The sequence below is a fragment of the Strongylocentrotus purpuratus genome, unplaced genomic scaffold (genome assembly GCF_000002235.5).
Source record: "Strongylocentrotus purpuratus isolate Spur 01 unplaced genomic scaffold, Spur_5.0 spur5_scaffold_3, whole genome shotgun sequence".
NCBI lineage: Eukaryota > Metazoa > Echinodermata > Echinoidea > Camarodonta > Strongylocentrotidae > Strongylocentrotus > Strongylocentrotus purpuratus.
The window spans coordinates 12,167,124-12,189,806 of record NW_022145609.1 but is presented as its reverse complement, the minus strand read 5'-3'; the positions used below and the strand labels follow the sequence as shown (position 1 = coordinate 12,189,806).

General features: G+C 36.4%; 1 protein-coding gene across 1 annotated transcript in view; it reads left to right on the top strand.

Moving 5' to 3' along the window:
- Positions 1–776: 776 nt before the first annotated feature.
- The window catches only part of LOC105438671, a 35,910-nt gene continuing 14,003 nt past the window's right edge, over positions 777–22,683 (top strand). Inside the window, exons 1-11 of the mRNA XM_030996557.1 lie at positions 777–892; positions 1,741–1,854; positions 2,695–2,808; positions 3,657–3,770; positions 4,615–4,728; positions 5,578–5,691; positions 13,357–13,596; positions 14,473–14,712; positions 19,718–19,957; positions 20,283–20,522; positions 20,806–20,904. Of these exons, the coding sequence (XP_030852417.1) occupies positions 14,505–14,712; positions 19,718–19,957; positions 20,283–20,522; positions 20,806–20,904 (787 nt within the window). The 5' untranslated portion in view covers positions 777–892; positions 1,741–1,854; positions 2,695–2,808; ... (3 more) ...; positions 13,357–13,596; positions 14,473–14,504. The remainder of the gene's footprint in view (positions 893–1,740; positions 1,855–2,694; positions 2,809–3,656; positions 3,771–4,614; positions 4,729–5,577; positions 5,692–13,356; positions 13,597–14,472; positions 14,713–19,717; positions 19,958–20,282; positions 20,523–20,805; positions 20,905–22,683) is intronic.

The window sequence follows — 22,683 nt, the reverse complement described above, 5'->3', positions numbered from 1 at the left end:
TACACCAAATGCTATAAAAGTTATTCAAGTTTTCGCATCTCTGCAAGAATCTATCCACCATCTGCTTAATTCCCTTTTTGTTTTGTTTCACAAATATCAAATCATTTGTTCCCATGAAAACTATTTATTTATTCCACAACCACAATCATTTCAATGACCCAATATGAAACTAGAATTTAATTCGTCACTTAGAATTAGGTAATTGAATCTTCATGTTTTACATATTGAAGAATGCATTTTCAAGATTACATAATCTTATAAAATGGTGATTCCATTATGGTCTATCCATATGTCAAGTTTCAATTGTGTAGCATTGGTCGTTATGGATCTACATGGAATATAGATTGACAAATAAGCAGTTACACCTTTGAACCTTATTGACATAGTTAAGAATGCATTTTCAAAATTGTTTATGTTTATATATTTCACCCCCAAAGGAAAGATCAATTGCCTATCTTAACTTTTTTTTTTCTTCAAGGGCCACATCAAAGTTTGTCAAACAACGAAAATTGTTTCCTAGATTTTTTCTACTTCTAAGTCCATGATTTTAGACAAAATTCGGACAGAACAAGATAGATTTAGTTTGTTTGATTTATTTATCAATAGTTTTACGAATGTAGTAGTTTCTTTCTCTATTGTCCTTAATTTGCATTGAAAAAACAATTTCTACCTAATATTCCTGTTAATCGCTGAAATTGTATAGAAAAATCTAACATAATGGAAATGATTTCTAGACCATTTCATTCCAATCATTGTCATTGAAACTCAATTTACACAGATATCAACGAATGTGCCAGCAATCCCTGTTTGAATGGAGGAGCGTGTAACAATTTACTTGACAGATTCACCTGTGACTGTGTTGATGGCTATAATGGGATTAGGTGTGAATCAGGTAAACTAAATATAAAGTCATAGGAGATAACATTCCTATATCAATACACTTTTTATGTAAAGCAAAATCTAAAAAAATATTACATTATGCTCATTTGAAAATTAAACATAAAGATTGAAATAAAATTGAAAAAAAAGGAAATATGTAGTCTTTGGAGAGGAATATATTTAAGGTATTTCTTAATTGAGAGTCACCAGAAGTGAAAGCACAGACACAAGATGGAAAGGGTGTTTCACATTCGGATGCAGTACTGAGAAAAACATTGCTTCTTTTGATTATGAGTTGGGCACCTGGGGAAATGGAAGTGCATGGCCATTAGTAGATCAGACTTGATAGTGTGGTTCCCACAGCGATCTCTGTTTATTAAGATTTGTTTGAGGGTATGATTAGAGTGGCATATTTCGATTCGATGATAGCAACTAAACTTTTGGCGCTTAGGTGTCTTAACACTCAGACCTTGTTAATACAACTCTGCGTCCATTTTGTTTATATATTTCGCCTCCAAAGGAAAGATCAATTGCATATCTTAACATCTTTTCTTCAAGGGCCACATCAAAGTTTGTCAAACAACGATAATTGTTTCCTAGATTTTTTCTTCTTCTAAGTCCATGATTTTGGAAAAAAATTCGGACGGAACAAGATAGATTGGGTTTGTTTGATTTTTATTTATCAATAGTTTTACAAAAGTAGTAGTTTCTTTCTCTATTGTCCTTAATTTGCATTGAAAAAACAATTTCTACTTAATATTCCTGTTAATCGCTGAAATTTAATAGAAAAATCTGACATAACGGAAATGATTTCTGGTCCATTTCATTCCAATCACTGTCATTGAAACTCAATTTACACAGATATCAACGAATGTGCCAGCAATCCCTGTTTGAATGGAGGAGCGTGTAACAATTTACTTGACAGATTCACCTGTGACTGTGTTGCTGGCTATAATGGGATTACGTGTTATTCAGGTAAGCTAACTATAAAGTCATAAGAGATTACATTCCTATATCGATACACTTTTATGTAAAGCAAATTCAAAAAAATATTTCATGTTGCTCATTCAGAAATATATACATAAAGATTCAAATAAAAAAAAAAATATATGTGTAGTCCTTGGAGAGGAAAATCTTTGAGGTATTTCTTAATTTAGCGTCAACAGAAGTGAAAGTAGAGACAAAAGATGGAAATGGTGTTCCACATTTTGGTGCAGTACTGAGAAAAACATTGCTTCTTTTGATTATGAGTTGGGCACCTGGGGAAATGGAAGTTCATGGCCATTAGTAGATCAGACTTGATATTGTGGTTCCCACAGCGATCTCTCTTTATTAAGATTTGTTTTAGGGTATGATAAGAGTGGCATATTTCGATTCGATAATATGATTAAACTTTTGGCGCTAAGGTGTCTTAACATTCGGACCTTGTTAATAGAATTCTGCGTCCATTTTATTTATATATTTCGCCTCCAAAGGAAAGATCAATTGCCTATCTTAACTTTTTTTCTTCAAGGGCCACATCAAAGTTTGTCAAACAACGATAATTGTTTCCTAGATTTTTTCTACTTCTAAGTCCATGATTTTGGGAAAAAAATGGACAGAACAAGATAGATTTGGTTTGTTTGATTTGTTTTCATCAATAGTTTTACAAAAGTAGTAGTTTCTTTCTCCATTGTCCTTAATTTTAATTAAAAAAACAATTTCTACTTAATATTCCTGTTAATCGCTGAAATTTTATAGAAAAGTCTGACATAGTGGAAATGATTTCTAGTCCATTTCATTCCAATCATTGTCATTGAAACTCAATTTACACAGATATCAACGAATGTGCCAGCAATCCCTGTTTGAATGGAGGAGCGTGTAACAATTTACTTAACAGGTTTACCTGTGACTGTGTTGCTGGCTATGATGGGATTAGGTGTGATTCAGGTAAGCTAAATATAAAGTCATAGGAGATAACATTTCTATATCAATACACTTGTTATGTAAAGCAAAACCTAAACAAATATTGCATTATGCTCATTTGAAAATTGAACATTAAGATTGAAATAAAATTTAAAAAAAGCAAATATGTAGTCTTTGGAGAGGAATATATTTAAGGTATTTCTTAATTGAGAGTCACCAGAAGTGAAAACACAGACACAAGATGGAAAAGGTGTTTCACATTCGGATGCAGTACTGAGAAAAACATTGCTTCTTTTGATTATGAGTTGGGCACCTGGGGAAATGGAAGTGCATGGCCATTAGTAGATCAGACTTGATAGTGTGGTTCCCACAGCGATCTCTGTTTATTAAGATTTGTTTGAGGGTATGATTAGAGTGGCATATTTCGATTCGATGATAGCAACTAAACTTTTGGCGCTTAGGTGTCTTAACACTCAGACCTTGTTAATACAACTCTGCGTCCATTTTGTTTATATATTTCGCCTCCAAAGGAAAGATCAATTGCATATCTTAACATCTTTTCTTCAAGGGCCACATCAAAGTTTGTCAAACAACGATAATTGTTTCCTAGATTTTTTCTTCTTCTAAGTCCATGATTTTGGAAAAAAATTCGGACGGAACAAGATAGATTGGGTTTGTTTGATTTTTATTCATCAATAGTTTTACAAAAGTAGTAGTTTCTTTCTCTATTGTCCTTAATTTGCATTGAAAAAAACAATTTCTACTTAATATTCCTGTTAATCGCTGAAATTTAATAGAAAAATCTGACATAACGGAAATGATTTCTAGTCCATTTCATTCCAATCACTGTCATTGAAACTCAATTTACACAGATATCAACGAATGTGCCAGCAATCCCTGTTTGAATGGAGGAGCGTGTAACAATTTACTTGACAGATTCACCTGTGACTGTGTTGCTGGCTATAATGGGATTACGTGTTATTCAGGTAAGCTAACTATAAAGTCATAAGAGATTACATTCCTATATCGATACACTTTTATGTAAAGCAAATTCAAAAAAATATTTCATGTTGCTCATTCAGAAATATATACATAAAGATTCAAATAAAAAAAAAAATATATGTGTAGTCCTTGGAGAGGAAAATCTTTGAGGTATTTCTTAATTTAGCGTCAACAGAAGTGAAAGTAGAGACACAAGATGGAAATGGTGTTCCACATTTTGGTGCAGTACTGAGAAAAACATTGCTTCTTTTGATTATGAGTTGGGCACCTGGGGAAATGGAAGTTCATGGCCATTAGTAGATCAGACTTGATATTGTGGTTCCCACAGCGATCTCTCTTTATTAAGATTTATTCTAGGGTATGATAAGAGTGGCATATTTCGATTCGATAATATGATTAAACTTTTGGCGCTAAGGTGTCTTAACATTCGGACCTTGTTAATAGAATTCTGCGTCCATTTTATTTATATATTTCGCCTCCAAAGGAAAGATCAATTGCCTATCTTAACTTTTTTTCTTCAAGGGCCACATCAAAGTTTGTCAAACAACGATAATTGTTTCCTAGATTTTTTCTACTTCTAAGTCCATGATTTTGGGGAAAAAAATGGACAGAACAAGATAGATTTGGTTTGTTTGATTTGTTTTCATCAATAGTTTTACAAAAGTAGTAGTTTCTTTCTCCATTGTCCTTAATTTGAATTTAAAAAAAACAATTTCTATTTAATATTCCTGTTAATTGCTCAAATTTTAGAGAAAAATCTGACATAATGGAAATGATTTTCTAGTCCATTTCATTCCAATCATTGTCATTGAAACTCAATTTACACAGATATCAACGAATGTGCCAGCAATCCCTGTTTGAATGGAGGAGCGTGTAACAATTTACTTAACAGGTTTACCTGTGACTGTGTTGCTGGCTATGATGGGATTAGGTGTGATTCAGGTAAGCTAAATATAAAGTCATAGGAGATGACATTTCTATATCAATACACTTGTTATGTAAAGCAAAACCTAAACAAATATTGCATTATGCTCATTTGAAAATTGAACATTAAGATTGAAATAAAATTTTAAAAAAGCAAATATGTAGTCTTTGGAGAGGAATATATTTAAGGTATTTCTTTATTGAGAGTCACCAGAAGTGAAAACACAGACACAAGATGGAAAAGGTGTTTCACATTCGGATGCAGTACTGAGAAAAACATTGCTTCTTTTGATTATGAGTTGAGCACCTGGGGAAATCGAAGTGCATGGCCATTAGTAGATCAGACTTGAAAGTGTGGTTCCCACAGCGATCTCTGTTTATTAAGATTTGATTTAGGATATGATTAGAGTGGCATATTTCGATTCGATGATAGCAATTAAACTTTTGGCGCTTAGGTGTCTTAACACTCAGACCTTTTTAATACAATTCTGCGTCCATTTTGTTTATATATTTCGCTTCCAAAGGAAAGATCAATTGCCTATCTTCATTTCTTTTCTTCAAGGGCCACATCAAAGTTTGTCAAACAACGATAATTGTTTCCTAGATTTGTTCTACTTCTAAGTCCATGATTTTGGAAAAAAATTCGGACAGAACAAGATAGATTTGGTTTGTTTGATTTGTATTCATCAATAGTTTTACAAAAGTAGTAGTTTCTTTCTCCATTGTCCTTAATTTGAATTAAAAAAAACAATTTCTACTTAATATTCCTGTTAATTGCTCAAATTTTAGAGAAAAATCTGACATAATGGAAATGATTTTCTAGTCCATTTCATTCCAATCATTGTCATTGAAACTCAATTTACACAGATATCAACGAATGTGCCAGCAATCCCTGTTTGAATGGAGGAGCGTGTAACAATTTACTTAACAGGTTTACCTGTGACTGTGTTGCTGGCTATGATGGGATTAGGTGTGATTCAGGTAAGCTAAATATAAAGTCATAGGAGATAACATTTCTATATCAATACACTTTTTATGTACAGCAAAACCTAAACAAATATTGCATTATGCTTATTTGAAAATTGAACATAAAGGTTGAAAGAAAAAAAAAGTAAGGAAATATGTAGTCTTTGGAGAGGAAAATATTTGAGGTATTTCCCTAATTGAGAGTCACCAGAAGTGAAAGCACAGACACAAGATTGAAAGGGTGTTTCACATTTGGATGCAGTACTGAGAAAAACATTGCTTCTTTTGATTTGGGAAATTAGGAGTGCATGGCCATTAGTAGAGCAGAGCTGATATTGTGGTTCCCACAGCGATCTCTGATTGTTAAGATTCGTTTTAAGGGTATGATAAGAGTGGCATATTTCATCCCGATAATACGATTCAACTTTTGGTTTAAAGGTTTCTTAACATTCATACCTTATTACTACATTTCTGCGTCTTTGATTATGAGTATACCCCTGGGGAATTAGAAGTACATGGCCAATAGTACCGCAGAGTTGATATTGTGGTTCCCACAACGATCTCCGTTTATTAAGATTTGTTTTAGGGTTTGATAAGAGTGGCATATTTCATCCCGATAATAAGATTTAACTTTTGGCGCTAAGGTTTCTTAACAGTCGGACCTTGTTAATACATTGCTGCGTCCATTTTGTTCATATATTTCACCCCCAAAGGAAAGATTTATTCATCAATTGTTTTACAAATGTAGTAGTTTCTTTCTCTATTGTCCTTAATTTGCATTTAAATAAACAGTTTTTACTTAATATTCCTGTTAATCGCTGAAATTTTATAGAAAAATCTGACATAATGGAAATAATTTTCTAGTCCATTTCATTCCAATGATTGTCATTAAAACTCAATTTACACTGACAGATATTAATGAATGTGCCAGCAATCCCTGTTTGAATGGAGGAGAGTGTAACAATTTACTTGATAGCTTCACCTGTGACTGTGTTGCTGGCTATGATGGGATTAGGTGTGAATCAGGTAAGCTAAATATAAAGTCATAGGAGATAACATTCCTATATCAATACACTTTTTATGTAAAGCAAAATCTAAAAAAATATTGCATTATGCTCATTTGAAAATTAAGCATAAAGGTTAACATAAAATTAAAAAAAAAGGAAATATGTAGTCTTTTGAGAGGAATATATTTGAGGTATTTCTTAATTGAGAGTCACCAGAAGTGAAAGCACAGACACAAGATGGAAAGGGTGTTTCACATTCGGATGCAGTACTGAGAAAAACATTGCTTCTTTTGATTATGAGTTGGGCACCTGGGGAAATGGAATTTCATGGACATTAGTAGATCAGACTTGATATTGTGGTTCCCACAGCGATCTTTGTTTATTAAGATTTGTTTTAGGGTATGATTCGAGCGGCATATTTCGATTCGATAATAGCATTTAAACTTTTGGCGCATAGGTGTCTTAACACTCAGACCTTGTTACTAAATTTCTGCGTCCATTTTGATTTTTATATAACCCCCAAAGGAGAGATCAATTGCCTATCTTAGCTTTTTTTCTTCTTCCAGGGCCACATAAAAGTTTGACAAAAAACGATAATTATTTTGTAGAATTTATATACTTCTAAGTCCATTATTTTGGGGAAAAATTCAGACAAACAAAATAGATTTATTTTTTTATTATTTTTACTTCATTTAATTTATTTATCAATAGTTTTACGAATGAAGTAGTTGTTTTCTTAATTGTCATTAATTTTGCATTTAAAAAACATTTTTTACTTGATTTTCCTGTGAATCGCTCAAATTGTATAGGAAAATCTGACAAAATGGAAATGATTTTCTCGTTACTTTCATTCAATGATTGTCATTGAAACTCTATCTACACAGATATCAACGAATGTGCCAGCAATCCCTGTTTGAATGGAGGAGCGTGTAACAATTTACTTGATAGCTTCACCTGTGACTGTGTTGATGGCTATAATGGGATTACGTGTTATTCAGGTAAGCTATATATAAAGTCATAGGAGATAACATTCCTATATCTATACACTTTTTATGTAAAGCAAAATCCAAAAAAATATTTCATGTTGCTCATTAAGAAATTAACCATGAAGATTGAAATAAAAAAAAATATATATATATATTTTACTTTCTTATTTTTGTTTCTACCCCAGGGTCACATCAAAGTTTGTTAAACAACACTAATTGTTTTGGAGATTAGTTCTCTTTCTAAGTCCATGATTTTTGGAAAACAAATTCGGACGAAACAAGATAGATTTAGTTTGTTGCTTCATTTGATTGAATTATCAATAGTTTTACAAATGAAGTAGTTTATTTCTCAATGATCTTTAATTTTCATTATTTAAAAAAAACTTGAATTACCTGTTAATCGCCAAAATTTTATAGACAAATCTGACATAATGGAAATGATTTTCTAGTCACTTTCATTCCAATGATTGTCATTGAAACTCAATTTACACAGATATCAACGAATGTGCCAGCAATCCCTGTTTGAATGGAGGAGCGTGTAACAATTTACTTGATAGCTTTACCTGTGACTGTGTTGCTGGTTATGATGGGATTAGGTGTGATTCAGGTAAGCTTTAAATGAATTTGAAGCAGATTACATTCCTATATCAATACACTCTTTATGTAAAGCAAAATCCAAAAAAAAATATCGCATGTTGCTCATCAAGAAATTATACATAAAGATTGAAATGAAATTAAAAAATGAAATATGTAGTCATTAGAGGGGAAAATCTTTGATGTACTTCTTAATTAGAGTCAACAGAAGTGAAATTATAGACACAAGATTGATAGGGTGGTCCACACTTTGGTGCAGAACTGAGAAAAACATTGCTTCTTTTGATTATGAGTAGGCACCTGGTGAAATGGGAGTGCATGACCATCAGTAGAGCAGAGTTGATATTGTGGTTCCCACAGCGATCTCTGTTTATTAAGATTTGTTTTTTTTAGGGAAAGACAAGAATGATATAGTTCATCCCGACCATAGCGATTCAAGTTTTGGCGATAAGGTGTCTTAAAGGTAATGCAAAGTTTTTGGAAATTTTGAAAATTGGATGAATTATAAATCTTTTAGAATGTTAATATATTTGGATGCCCCATATGGATTAATTATAAGCACTAAAATTTTTAGCCCCTTAAACACTTCTGCTTTTTAATAATTGAATATACCAAATTTTACCTGTGCTCCTGGTAAATTTCAAATATTGCAAATAGCGCCAAAGGAAAGATCAATTGCCTATCTTAAATTTGTTTCTTGAAGGGCCACAACAAAGTTTGTAAAACAACGATAATTGTTTCCTAGATTTTTTTTCTACTTCTAAGTCCATGATTTTGGAAAAAAGTCGGACAGAACAAGATAGATTTGGTTTGTTTGATTTATTTATCAATAGTTTTACAAATGTAGTTGTTTCTTTCTCTATTGTCCTTAATTTGCATTTAAAAAAGACAGTTTTTACTTAATATTCCTGTTAATCGCTGAAATTTTATAGAAAAATCTGACATAATGGAAATGATTTTCTAGTCCATTTCATTCCAATCATTGTCATTGAAACTCAATTTACACAGATATCAACGAATGTGCCAGCAATCCCTGTTGGAATGGAGGAGCGTGTAACAATTTACTAGACAGATTCACCTGTGACTGTGATGCTGGCTATGATGGGATTAGGTGTGATTCAGGTAAGCTTTAAATGAATTTGAAGCAGATTACATTCCTATATCAATACACTCTTTATGTAAAGCAAAATTCTAAACAAAATTGCATGTTGCTCATTGAGAAATTAAACATAAAGATTGCAAAACATACAAAAAAGAAATATCTAGTCATTAGAGTGGAGATTCTGTGAGGTATTTCTTAATTTAGAGTCAACAGAAGTGAAAGTAAAGACACAAGATGGAAAGGGTGTTCCACATTTTGGTGCAGTACTGAGAAAAAAAATATTGTTTCTCTTCATTATGAGTAGCCCCGAGTAGGCACCTGGGGAAATGGGAGTGCATGGCCATTAGTAGAGCAGAGTTGATATATCGGTTCCCACAGCAATCTCTGTTTATTAAGATTTGTTTTAGGGTATGATAAGAGTGGCATTTTTCATTCCGATAATAGCGATTTAACTTTTGGCGCTTAGGTGTCTTAAAACTCAGACCTTGTTAATACATTTCTGCGTCCATTTTGTTTATATATTTCACTCCCAAAGGAAAGATCAGTTGCCTTTCTTAGCTTTTTCTTCCCCATGCAGGGGCGTTTCCAAAGGGGGTGGGGTGTGGGGTGCGACACCCCCCCCTCCCTCCCCACCTGTCAGGATATTGTCCGTAAAATTGCGCTGCCGTCGGGAAAAAAGAGAAAAGGGGGAGGGGAAAAAGGGAGGGAAAGGGAAAGAAAAGAAAAAAAAGAAAAGGAAAAGAAGGAAGAAAAAGAAAGGAAAGAAAGGAAAAGAAGGAAAGAAAAGAGAATAAAGAAAGAGAAGGAAAAAAAAGAGGGAGGAAAGGAAAGAAAGGAAAAGAAAGAAAAGAAAAAAAAGGGGAAAAAAGAAGAAAAAAGAGAAAAGGGAAACAAAAGAATCGGGGGATGAGAGAGGGAAGGTAAGAGCCTGAGATAAAAGGAGTGGGAGTAAAAGAGAGAGAGCGGGGTTGTTGGGTGGAGTCGTCTCGTCGAGGGAGCAAGAAAGACACGGGTAAATATATTGCTGTGTTGGGTCAGCTGTGTCGGTATTCTTGCTCGATCCTCGTGTACTATATCAATGCAGAAGTTTGAAGTCAGTGAGATGTAACTCTGTCGGTGACTTTTTATCCGCTGTGACGACTTCGAGAGTGACTACAACTACAATACTTGTATTTTCTCGGAGTTTCACTTTCCTATAATATCAGCTAAAGAAATCGGAGTTTAACATTTTCGGGGAAACTAAATTCAAACAAGGATTAAGAGTCAACAACGGTACGACGAATCGTCTTCCTTTTTCTATATGTTGATGAAACGCCAAAAATTCCGCGCTTTGCGCGGGAGGGGCAAACTTCATTTGGAAGAGTCGCGAACGTTACAACGAATCGTCTGCTTTCTCTAATAATTTAAGGAAACATCAAAGCTTCCGCGCTTCGCGCGAGAGGGGGAAACTGAATTCAGATAAATGGGACTTATTAGGAGTCGAAAACGGTACAACGAATCGTCTGCTTTCTCTAATAATTTAAGAAAACGTCAAAGCTTCCGCGCTTCGCGCGAGAGGGGGAAACTGAATTTAGGCAAGGATTAAGAGTCGAAAACGGTACAACTAATCGTCTGCTTTCTCTAATAATTTAAGAAAACGTCAAAGCTTCCGCGCTTCGCGCGAGAGGGGGAAACTGAATTTAGGCAAGGATTAAGAGTCGAAAACGGTACAACTAATCGTCTGCTTTCTCTAATAATTTAAGAAAACGTCTAAGCTTTATCGCGCTTCGCGCGGGAGGGGGAAACTGAATTCAGACAAGGATTAAGAGTCGAGAACAGTACACCCAATCGTCTGCTTTCTCTAATAATTAAAGGAAACGTGAAAGCCTCCGCGCTTCGCGCGAGGGGGAAAACTGAATTCAGATAAAAAGGGCTTTAAGAGTCGAAAATGGTGCAATGAAGCGACTTCTTTCTATAATAATTTAATGAAACGTCAAAACTTCCGCGCTTTGCGCGGGAGGGGTAAACCGAATTCAGACAAGGATTAAGAGTCGAGGACGATTTAACGAATCGTCTACTTTCTGTAATAATTCAATGAAATGCCAAAGGTTCCGCGCTTCGCGCGGGAGAGAGAGAAACTGAATTCAGATAAGGATTAAGAGTCGAGAACAGTACACCCAATCGTCTGCTTTTTCTCATAATTTAATGAAACGTCAAAGCTAGGGAGAAACTGAATTCAGACAAGAATTAACAGTCGAGAACGGTACAGCAAATCGTCTCCTTTTTTATAATAATTTAATGAAATGCCAAAGCTATCGCGCTTCGCGCGGGAGGGGAAACTTTATTCAGACAAGGATTAACAGTCGAGAACGGTTCAATAAATCGTCTTCTTTTCCTAATAATTTAAGGAAACGTGTACGCGCGGGAGGCCTATCACCGACAACCCCCTAATGAGCGCGCTTCGCGCGCTCTTTAAGTGATTCGCTCCCCATTTCCGCCTCTCTCTAAAATAAGATCCAAGCTCCGCGCCTGCATTAAAATATATAGCTATGATGCTGACTAAGTTGACGAAATAATTCGTATATTTATGTCGTCGAGGAAAATGACCATTCGCTCATACGCAAGTACTATAGATAGTCCGTAGGAAAACGGGTATATAAAGTTAAATTTGTAAATATTGGGACATTTAATTTTGTCGGTAATTGGGGGCTAGTTTTGTCGGTAATCGTTGGCCTCTACACCCCCCCCCCCCCCCCCCCCCCCCCCACTGAAAAAGAGGGCCACATCAAAGTTTGACAAACAACGATAATTGTTTTGGAGGTTATTTCTACTTCTAAGTCCATGATTTTGGAGAAAAAAATCGGACAAAACAAGATATATTTAGTTTGTTCGCTTCATTTATTTGTCAATAGTTTTACAAATGACGAAACATTTTTTTCAAATGTCCAAAATAGCCTGAAACGTATGCAAAATGAATTTTGGGACGATTTGAGCCATTTTGAAATTTGTGCGCGTTAACGCGCGGACGTACATTCACCTAGAATTGACTGGACGGATATTGACCTTGAACACGATAAATATAAATGAAAAATGATATTCCAGTGGCGGATCTACGGGGGGTTAGGGGATTTAACCCCCCCCCCCCCCCTGCCCCCAACTTGGGCTGCCAAGTGAAAATGTGATGTGCATAGAAAAACGCCATCATCTGTCAAGACCCACACAGTATCCGCATCGTCATTGGGTCAACCCCCCCTCCCCTTAACTTAACCAAACACATGATAACTCTGGATATAACTGTGTATTAAGAAGACGTTATCATGCATTGCTTTTAATGTTCTCCTTTGTGTTAGTAGATGCCAGGAAAAACTTACGTACGGGGGTTCAAAATAGCCTCCGAAAAATCACTCAATCGCTCAATCAATGACAATGACAAAGACAATTTATTCTCATGTCACCCACTTTGGGGTATTGGAGAAGTTTACAATCAGTTTGAATTTTTCAATTCAACACTGTACAATATACAATTCAAATCGAATTAATGTTAATCAATAAAAATATCACTGCATCGACAATAGTCTCGTACGCGATCATAAATTTATGTGCGCTGGCATGGATTATGAGTATAAAAAGGTCTAATTTTCAGACCCTTGTACCGTTTGGTCTTACGTTTTGTGCTGCGCAAAGATATAGTTAACTTAATTTTGACAAAGACAAGAAGTGGACTTAAAATTACTTAACGGGTCACCTAATTCTTCTCAACGACGATTTAAAATCTAGTTACTCTGAATTTCTGTTATTCCAATTTCTAATTTTAAAGAGTTTTTGCTTGATCTAACAATTTGAATCATGTGAAGAAAATCCCGGTCATAAAATGAAGTGTATCTTACAATTTATACCTCGACTCGATATCTGTTCCTTTTCATGATATCATCTCCTTGAAGTTGACAAACATGTTACCATTCTCGTAAAATATGTATTGATGTAATTTCTCTAAATATCTGTTATCTTGCAGATGATGAAGCACCAATCCTGAACTGCCCAAATATATCTTCTACTACGGATGAGGGACTCAATTCATCATCTACTGCTGTGCTAAATTCAACTGCAACTGATAATGTGGATATTCATCTAGATGTGAAATGCTCCCATTCATCCCAAGATGTATTCCTGATAGGGGACACCACTGTGAACTGTTCATCTACAGATGCTGTAGGAAACACTGACACTTGTGTTCTCGTTGTCACAGTAACAGGTTTGAAGATGATCATACTTTATGTCTAAAAGTTCTTTCACTGATCGAGTTTAAGGTTATGGGATATGTTACTGTATTTCTTTTGCAAAATGACTCGTTATGAATTTAATATTTGTATAAATTGTAATTTTGAGGAATATTATTTTGCTCGATTTAACATTTTAAATCATACAAAGAAAATCCCGGTCATAATATGAAATGTATCTTACAAGTTTTATCTCGACTCGATATCTGTTCCTATTCATGATTTCATGTCCTCGAAGTTGACAAACTTGTTGCCATTCTTGTAAAATAAGAATTGATGTAATTACTCTGAATTTCTGTTATCTTGCAGATGATGAAGCACCTATCCTGAACTGCCCAAATATATCTTCTACTACGGATGAGGGACTCAATTCATCATCTACTGTTATGTTAAATTCGACTGCAACTGATAATGTGGATTTTCATCTAGATGTGATTTGCTCCCATTCCTCCGAGGATATATTCCTGATAGGGGACACCACTGTGAACTGTTCATCTACAGATGCTGCAGGAAACAATGACACTTGTTTTCTCGTTTTGACAGTAACAGGTGTGAATATGATTATACTTAATGTCTAAAAATTCTTTCACCGATCGGGTTTAGGATTATGGGATAAGAATTTATTTTTGAAAAATGAATCATTATGAATTTGTATGTGTTCTGCAATTTGTAATTTTGAGGAATTTTTGCTTGATTTAACATTTTGAATCATGTAAAGAAAATCCTGGTCATTAAATGAAATGTGTTTTACAATATTTATCTCGACTCAATATCCAGTCCTTGACAAACATGATACCATTCTCGTAAAATATTTTTTGATGTAATTACTCTGAATTTCTGTTATCTTGCAGATGATGAAACACCTATCCTGAACTGCCCAAATATGTCTTCGACTACGGATGAGGGACTCAATTCATCATCTACTGTTGTGCTAAATTCAACTGCAACTGATAATGTGGATTTTCATCTAGATGTGATTTGCTCCCATTCATCCCAAGATATATTCCTGATAGGGGACACCACTGTGAACTGTTCATCGACAGATGCTGCAGGAAACACTGACACTTGTTTTCTCGTTGTCACATTAACAGGTGTGAATATCATTACACTTTATGTCTATAAGTTCTTTCACCGATCGGGTTTAGGAATATGGGATATGAATTTTGTTTTGAAAGATGAATCATTATGAAGTCGATGTTTTTTTTGTACAATTTGTAATGTTGAGGATTTTTCGCTTGATATAACAGTTTGAATCATGAAAGAAAATCCTGGTCATCAATTCAATTCAATTCAATTCATGAAATGTATCTTTAAATTCTTTTCTTGACTCGATATCTGTTCCTTTTCATGATATCATCACCTCGAAGTTGACAAACATGATACCGTTCTCGTAAAATATGAATTGATGTAATTTTTGTTATCTTGCAGATGATGAAGCACCTATCCTGAACTGCCCAAATATATCTTCTACTACGGATGAGGGACTCAATTCATCATCTACTGTTCTGCTAAATTCGAGTGCAACTGATAATGTGGATATTCATCTAGATGTGAATTGCTCCCATTCATCCCAAGATGTATTCCTGATAGGGGACACCGCTGTGAACTGTTCATCTACAGATGGTGCAGGAAACACCGACACTTGTCTTTTCGTTGTCACAGTAACAGGTGTGAATATGATTTTACTTTATGTCTAAAAGTTCTTTCACCGATTGGGTTTAGGATTATGGGATCATCATCATCAACTTCAGGTGGCGCTGTAAAGCGCTGCTGTGGTCTTCACGAGACTACGCCATGCAACTCTTTCACCTGCCATTTGTGTTGCACCTTTCATTCCTTGTCCAGACACTTTCTTGATATCATCGGTCCAAGATATTGGTGGACGACCTCTACCCCGTTTTCCTTCGACTGCTCCTTGCAGTATTTGCTTCTCGGTTCTAGGACAATTACCCCCTGGGCAATCACCCCCCGGAAAATTACCCCCCGGAAAACTACCCCCCAAGGACAATTACCCCCCAGAAAATTCCCCCCCGGAGAATTACCCCCCAAGGACAACTACCCCCCAAGGACAATTACCCCCCGGAAAATTACCCCCCGGAAAATTACCCCCCAAGGACAACTACCCCCCGAGGACAATTACCCCCCGAGGACAATTACCCCCCGAGGACAATTACCCCCCAAGGACAATTACCCCCGAGGACAATTACCCCCCGGAAAATTACCCCCGAGGACAATTACCCCCCGGAGAATTACCCCCCCCCCCCCGTGGAAAACTAACCCCCAGGACAATTCCCCCCGAGGACATTTACCCCCCGGAGAATATCCCCCCCCCCCCATAGAAAACTACCCCCTAGGACCACCCAGGACCTCTTACCAGGGGTAAGAGGACATATTTTTTTTTTTTAGGGTCTCAAAATTTGAAAATTCGGCCGATCGATATTTCGTTTCGTTGGGGGGGGGGGGTAATCGTCCAGCGCTTCTCAAAATGCATAGAAATACATTTCTCTGGAGCAGCGTTATTTCAGCTTGTTGTTAGTCACGGTACAAGTAGGTACCCTCTTTAGAAATTAAAGTTTCTCCCAAATCCCAAAGTCTTCACAGACTACTTATTTTGTATGACTCTGGCACTCGTCAAGTGCTATGTACACACGTATGGGCACATTTAAGAATAAAAAAGGAGAAGACATTTTCAAACTGGTAAAATTAGTTTGTAATCAACACATCATAAGCGATTTAAAGTACTGTATGCAGGTACCTTGCCGCCGAATGTACATTAATACAAAGTGATGTATTCGGTCATGACCTTGATGTACGAATATGAGGATATTCGGGCCTCTCGTTGCCCTTATTTATCATGTTTTTAATGTAATGAGTGTGGTAACAACGTAATCTCGAAATAAAAGATATAATATATATTCATGCGCCTTGCTGTCAAAATATTGTCAGCGAGCAAGGAAGAAATACACTTTGTTATCTTTAAAACTTTATTTTCTTATGTAATTACGTACTCTAACTGTTTCTGATATTTGTTTTTCACAAAATCAACGTTTTCCCAATGTAACTAACATTCTCTTGCGGCACCCCGGTTGAAAAACGCTGCGCTGGAGTTACAAAATCAAATGAGATGAATTACCAGAAAGCGAATATTTATTTTCTTTTCCCATGGCACCGTACATATAACTTGAAGGCAATTTCTATTTCAAAATAATTTACCGTACAAGAAAACATATTATACTTCAGCATGACAACATAAATATATAGATAACGTGAAGAAAACCTTCATTTTGGATCATGGATAAGGGCCCATACCAGGGGCTGCGATTTCTTTTCATGACCGGGGGAGGGGAGCAGTGGCGTAATGAGTAAAAACTTCTTGGGGGGGGGGGCAGACAACAAAATCCGCACCCCCCACTCCTACATGGTACATGCAGGCCCCGCGGAACGTTTTTCAAAGTGGGTGGGGGGCGCTAAAGTATTTTCGATCAGGAAGAACAAAGCGAGCGAAGCAAGTGGAGCGTAAATTGACGTGGGGTCCAGGGGCGTAGCCCCATGAAGCTCAGGGGTTTTAGGCATTTAATAACGGTCAGATGAGCAACCAGGAGCCCGCCTTAGGGCCCTTGGTGGGGTCTAGGGGGCAGAGCCCCGTGGAAGCTGAGGGAAAAACCATGCCATTTCAGCAACATTTGTAAATCTCTGGTATCGAATTAGAAATAAACCAAGTTTGAATTTTATTAGAGGGCAACAAGCCTCCCCCTCCCCTAATCATTACGCCAGTGCGAGGGAGCAGAGTGAATGAGAGGGAAGAAGGTGACGGAAGTGACAGGTTTTTGAAGTTTTGTTGTATTAACAAATTACATTCCTTAGCAAAACAATAGTATAAAAACAAACATTATACCTTTTTCACACTTCACTTTTCTACAATATTTACTCGTACATATGAAGAATATTGTGCGAGGAGCATAGCTCCCGAGCGAGAAGATTTTTGCACTTTTTGTTGTCTAAACGCTGCACTCGTGGGCCCTCTTGAGCCTAAAAGTTTGTTGCAGTCTTTAGTCAGTATTTGGTATACACTTATTTTTGTGCACTTTTTCAAATTATCAGGGGGGGGGGACGACCCCCCTAAAAAAAATTGAGGGGCGACGTGTCGTCCCCCGGGATCGCCGCCCCTGGCCCATACATACAAAGACAAATACACGATCAGCTGATTATAAACGTTACAGAGGATGCATAAATGAAATCTTACATCCTAATTTAATTGTTGTGCCATTGTTGCTGTAACGCGTACTCATCTGCGCGCAATGTATTGTTAAATTTCTAAGAAATGTAATTTCTGTTCTTTACTCGGTGGCAAAACTACGGGGGAATTGGATAACCTCCACCCCCCACATCGTATTGAATAATTTAAAAAGACTAAAATGAACTTCATAAATAACTAAGAAAATCAAAAGTTTATACAATTTTCGGTAAATAGCAATACGGAGAGAATCTCGCATTGTACGTCACAATATTTCAAATTCCTCGGGGGTGATTGTCATTGGGGGGTAGTTGTCCTCGGGGGGTAATTGTCCTCCGGGGTAGTTGTCCTCGGGGGTAATTGTCCTCGGGGGGTAATTGTCCTCGGGGGGTAATTGTCCTCGGGGGGTAATTGTCCTCGGGGGTAGTTGTCCTCGGGGGGTAATTTTCCGGGGGGTAATTGTCCTCGGGGGGTAATTGTCCTCGGGGGGGTAATTCTCCGGGGGGTAATTTTCCGGGGGGTAATTGTCCTTGGGGGGTAATTGTCCTCGGGGGGTTATTCTCCGGGGGGTAATTTTCTGGGGGGTAATTGTCCTTGGGGGGTAGTTTTCCGGGGGGTAATTTTCCGGGGGGTGATTGCCCAGGGGGTAGTTGTCCTGATACGTTGCTTCTCAACACCTTCAGATCTACTAACAACGTTCCCCTTCTGATGGTCAAGTCTGTTCCAATCTTTTCCAGGACCCACACATTTGTCTTTTTATCTTTCCATGACACCTGCAACAGCCTCCTGTAGCACCACATTTCAAAGGCATCAACTCTCTTTTTGTCATTTGTTGTCATGGCCCAGGACTCACTTCCGTTAGTCGCAATAGAGAAAGAAGTTGCTTGAAGCAGACGAACCTTCAGACTAGGAGATAGGCCTCGGCTCTTCCAGATGTATGACATATTCTGTACTGTTGATCTCGCCATTGCCATCCATCTTCTTATCTCTGTGGTGCTCTCTCCTTTGTTAGTGATAATTGATAATTATGGGATATGAATTTATTTTTGAAACATAAATCATTATGAATGTTTATGTGTTCTACAATTTGTAATTTTGAGGATTTTTTGCTTGATATAACAAATTGAATCATGTGAAGAAAATCCTGGTCACGAAATGAAATGTATCTTAAAATTCTTTTCTCGACTCGATATCTGTTCCTTTCCATGATATCATCACCTCAAAGTTGACAAACATGTTACCATTCTCGTAAAATATGTATTGATGTAATTACTCTGAATTTCTGTTATCTTGCAGATGATGAAGCACCTATCCTTAACTGCCCAAATATATCTTCTACTACGGATGAGGTACTCAATTCATCATCTACTATTATGTTAAATTCGACTGCAACTGATAATGTGGATTTTCAACTGGATGTGATTTGCTCCCATTCATCCGAAGATATATTCCTGATAGGGGACACCACTGTCAACTGTTCATCTACAGATGGTGCAGAAAACACTGACACTTGTCTTTTCATTGTCACAGTAACAGGTGTGAATATGATTATACTTTATGTCTAAAAGTTCTTTCACCGATCGGGTTTAGGATTATGGGATATGAATTTATTTTTGAAACATAAATCATTATGAATGTTTATGTGTTCTTCAATCTGTAATTTTGAGGACTTTTTGCTTGATTTGCCATTTTGAATCATGTAAAGAAAATCCTGATCACGAAATGAAATGTATCTTTTTTATTTAATTCGACTCAATATCCATTCATTTACATTATTTAATCAACTCAAAGTTGACATACATGATACCATTCTCGTAAAATAAGAATTGATGTAGTTACTCTGAATTTTCGTTATCTTGCAGATGATGAAGCACCTATCCTGAACTGCCCAAATATATCTTCTACTACGGATGAGGGACTCAATTCATCATCTACTGCTGTGCTTAATTCAACTGCAACTGATAATGTGGATATTCATCTAGATGTGATTTGCTCCCATTCATCCGACGATATATTCCTGATAGGGGACACCACTGTGAACTGTTCATCTACAGATGCTGCAGGAAACACTGATACTTGTCTTCTCGTTGTCACAGTAACAGGTGATATTATAATTATTCTTTATTTATAAAATTTATTTCACGATCGGGTTGAGGGTTATGGGATATGTAATTTCTTTTAAAAGATGAATCCTTATGAATTTGATGTGTTTTACAAATTCTAATTTCGATGAGATTTTGCTTGATCTAACAATTTGAATCATGTGAAGAAAATCCTGGTCATAAAATGAAGTGTATCTTACAATTTATATCTCGACTCAATATCTGTTCCTTTTCATGATATCATCTCCTTGAAGTTGACAAACATGTTACCATTCTCGTAAAATATTTGTTGATGTAATTTCTCTGAATATTTGTTATCTTGCAGATGATGAAGCACCTATCCTGAACTGTCCAAATATATCTTCTACTACGGATGATGGACTCAATTCATCATCTACTGTTGTGCTAAATTCAACTGCAACTGACAATGTTGATTTTCAACTGGATGTGATTTGCTCCCATTCATCTGATGATATATTCGTGATAGGGGACACCACTGTGAACTGCTCATCTATAGATACCTCAGGAAACACTGAGATTTGTCTTTTTGTTGTCACAGTAACAGGTGCTAATATGATTATTTTGTATGTTTAAAAGTTTTTTCATTGATCCGGTATATTATGAGTGTAAGGAATTGGATAAAAAAAAAATATTCTTGAGGTTGTACATTCACTCTAACTCACAACCGTTGCCCCCCCCCCCCCCCCATCTTAACATAATTTTCAATTTGTCTCTATATTGCCTGATATTAATTCAATATGTTATACTTGCCATTCATGTATTTCAACGTGAACGGTGAACTTAAATATTAGTCATTAATTTTACGATATCTTCTCTTCTCTCTGTAGTTGACTGTTCTGGTAGCAACCCATGTCGGAACGGAGGTACCTGTGAGAACAATGCATGTACATGTGCTGCAGGATTTAATGGAGCTTTGTGTAGTAAAGGTATGGAAATATATTGTAACATACTTTAGAGGTACTATGTCCCATTTGCAGCCAACATCAAAGTATGTAGAACTTTGCAGGAATTATGAATATGTCACATATGTCACATATGTCCTATCTGTGAAATGTGAAAGGTTATGCCATGTTCCCACTATCACGATTGACGTCACGATTGAAATCGTGGTCTTAAACGTGAAGAAATCGTGGTGATCCTATCAGATATTATCAGATCTTGAGGTCAGTCGTGGCAATCGTGTTGATCGTAGGAAAGTTTTGGACGATTAACACAAATTATACGATCAACACGATTAATTGTCAATCGTTATCATCGCATCAGATAATAGGAAAGTTTTGGACGATTAACAAAAATTATACGATCAACACGATTAAATGTCAATCGTTATCATCGCATCAGATCCCTTCTTCTTCTTCCTTTTGAGTACAGACCTCTTTACAGAGTATTATCGTACTATACTGGGGATCGCATTGGATCGTAACAAAGCGCATCATATCGCATCTAATTGCGATTACTCATCGTGGTGATTGGGATCAACCTTGGACAAGACAAACACCACGCTCTGTTGAGATGTGTTGCGATCTGCCACGATCTGTGACGCTCTGTCGGGTACCATTGCTCACGACCTGACACGAATGACTCACGAGCAGATACATGTTGATACGAGTAAATGCGAGTAAATGCGAGTAGACACGATAAGTCACGCTTTTTCACGGACGTACACGATCTGTTACGAGTTCTCGCGCCCATATATATATATATATATATACACACTTTCTCTCTTTTGCTCTCTTTTTTAATATTTCTCTCTCCTCTTTCTCTCTCAACCATCTAATTTGTTTCTCATTCACCATCACTCTCTTTATAGTCCTAAATCATAATAACTCCTTTTCCTTCACTCCATCAGCATATTCAACCTCACACTCTCTTCTACTTCTTGTTAATCTTCCTTCCCCCCTCTCTCTCTCTCTCTCTCTATCTCTCTCTCTCTCTCTCTCCTTCCTTTTATTTCTCTCTCACTCTCTCCCTACCATGGAATGGTAATGTAAACATGTGTACCATTAATTTGCAGACTTGAAATAGAAAGTTGTGCCCATACAATCAGAAGATGATAGATACCAACTTTATTTTTTTTCGATAACATAATAGACAGATATATACATACAGCTGTTACAATTTTATAGCGTGTAACAAATAGTGCCATACAATTAAAGTGACTCGGTAACAGTGTTGAAGGTTGATAAAACAACTGGGTAATTTGTGTATGAAAATGTTACTTATTATATTCCTTCTACTGTATTAACCCTCTAACATGCAAAAAATCCTGGAAAAATTCTCAAACCACAAACACATTTGTGGTTTTCTTTGAAGGCGTCACTGTGCGACACCCTCTATTCTACCAACCATTTTTGAATTTTCCCAACCGTTTTCCCATGAAAACAAGACATAAGACAGGATTTTAAAAATCTGTCAACACCTAAGTGTCTGGAGTGGTATATGAAGCCATTTATTGCTTTGTGACGATTTACATTCACCTAAAATGTAATTGAATTGTAATAATATAGTTGGGAGAAAAAACATAGAAAACCAGCACAATGTCGTCTCTTTTTGCATTGGAGAAGAGCAAAATAGCGAGTTTCAATCACACTTCGGCCGCTCTCGCAAGCTCTCACTCTATCCATTGTGGTCAGGCGGCTTTGGGGTGAGCGGCTAATGAATATTTTAATAGTTAGCTTTCTTCTGGTGTTGAACTTGTTTTGATT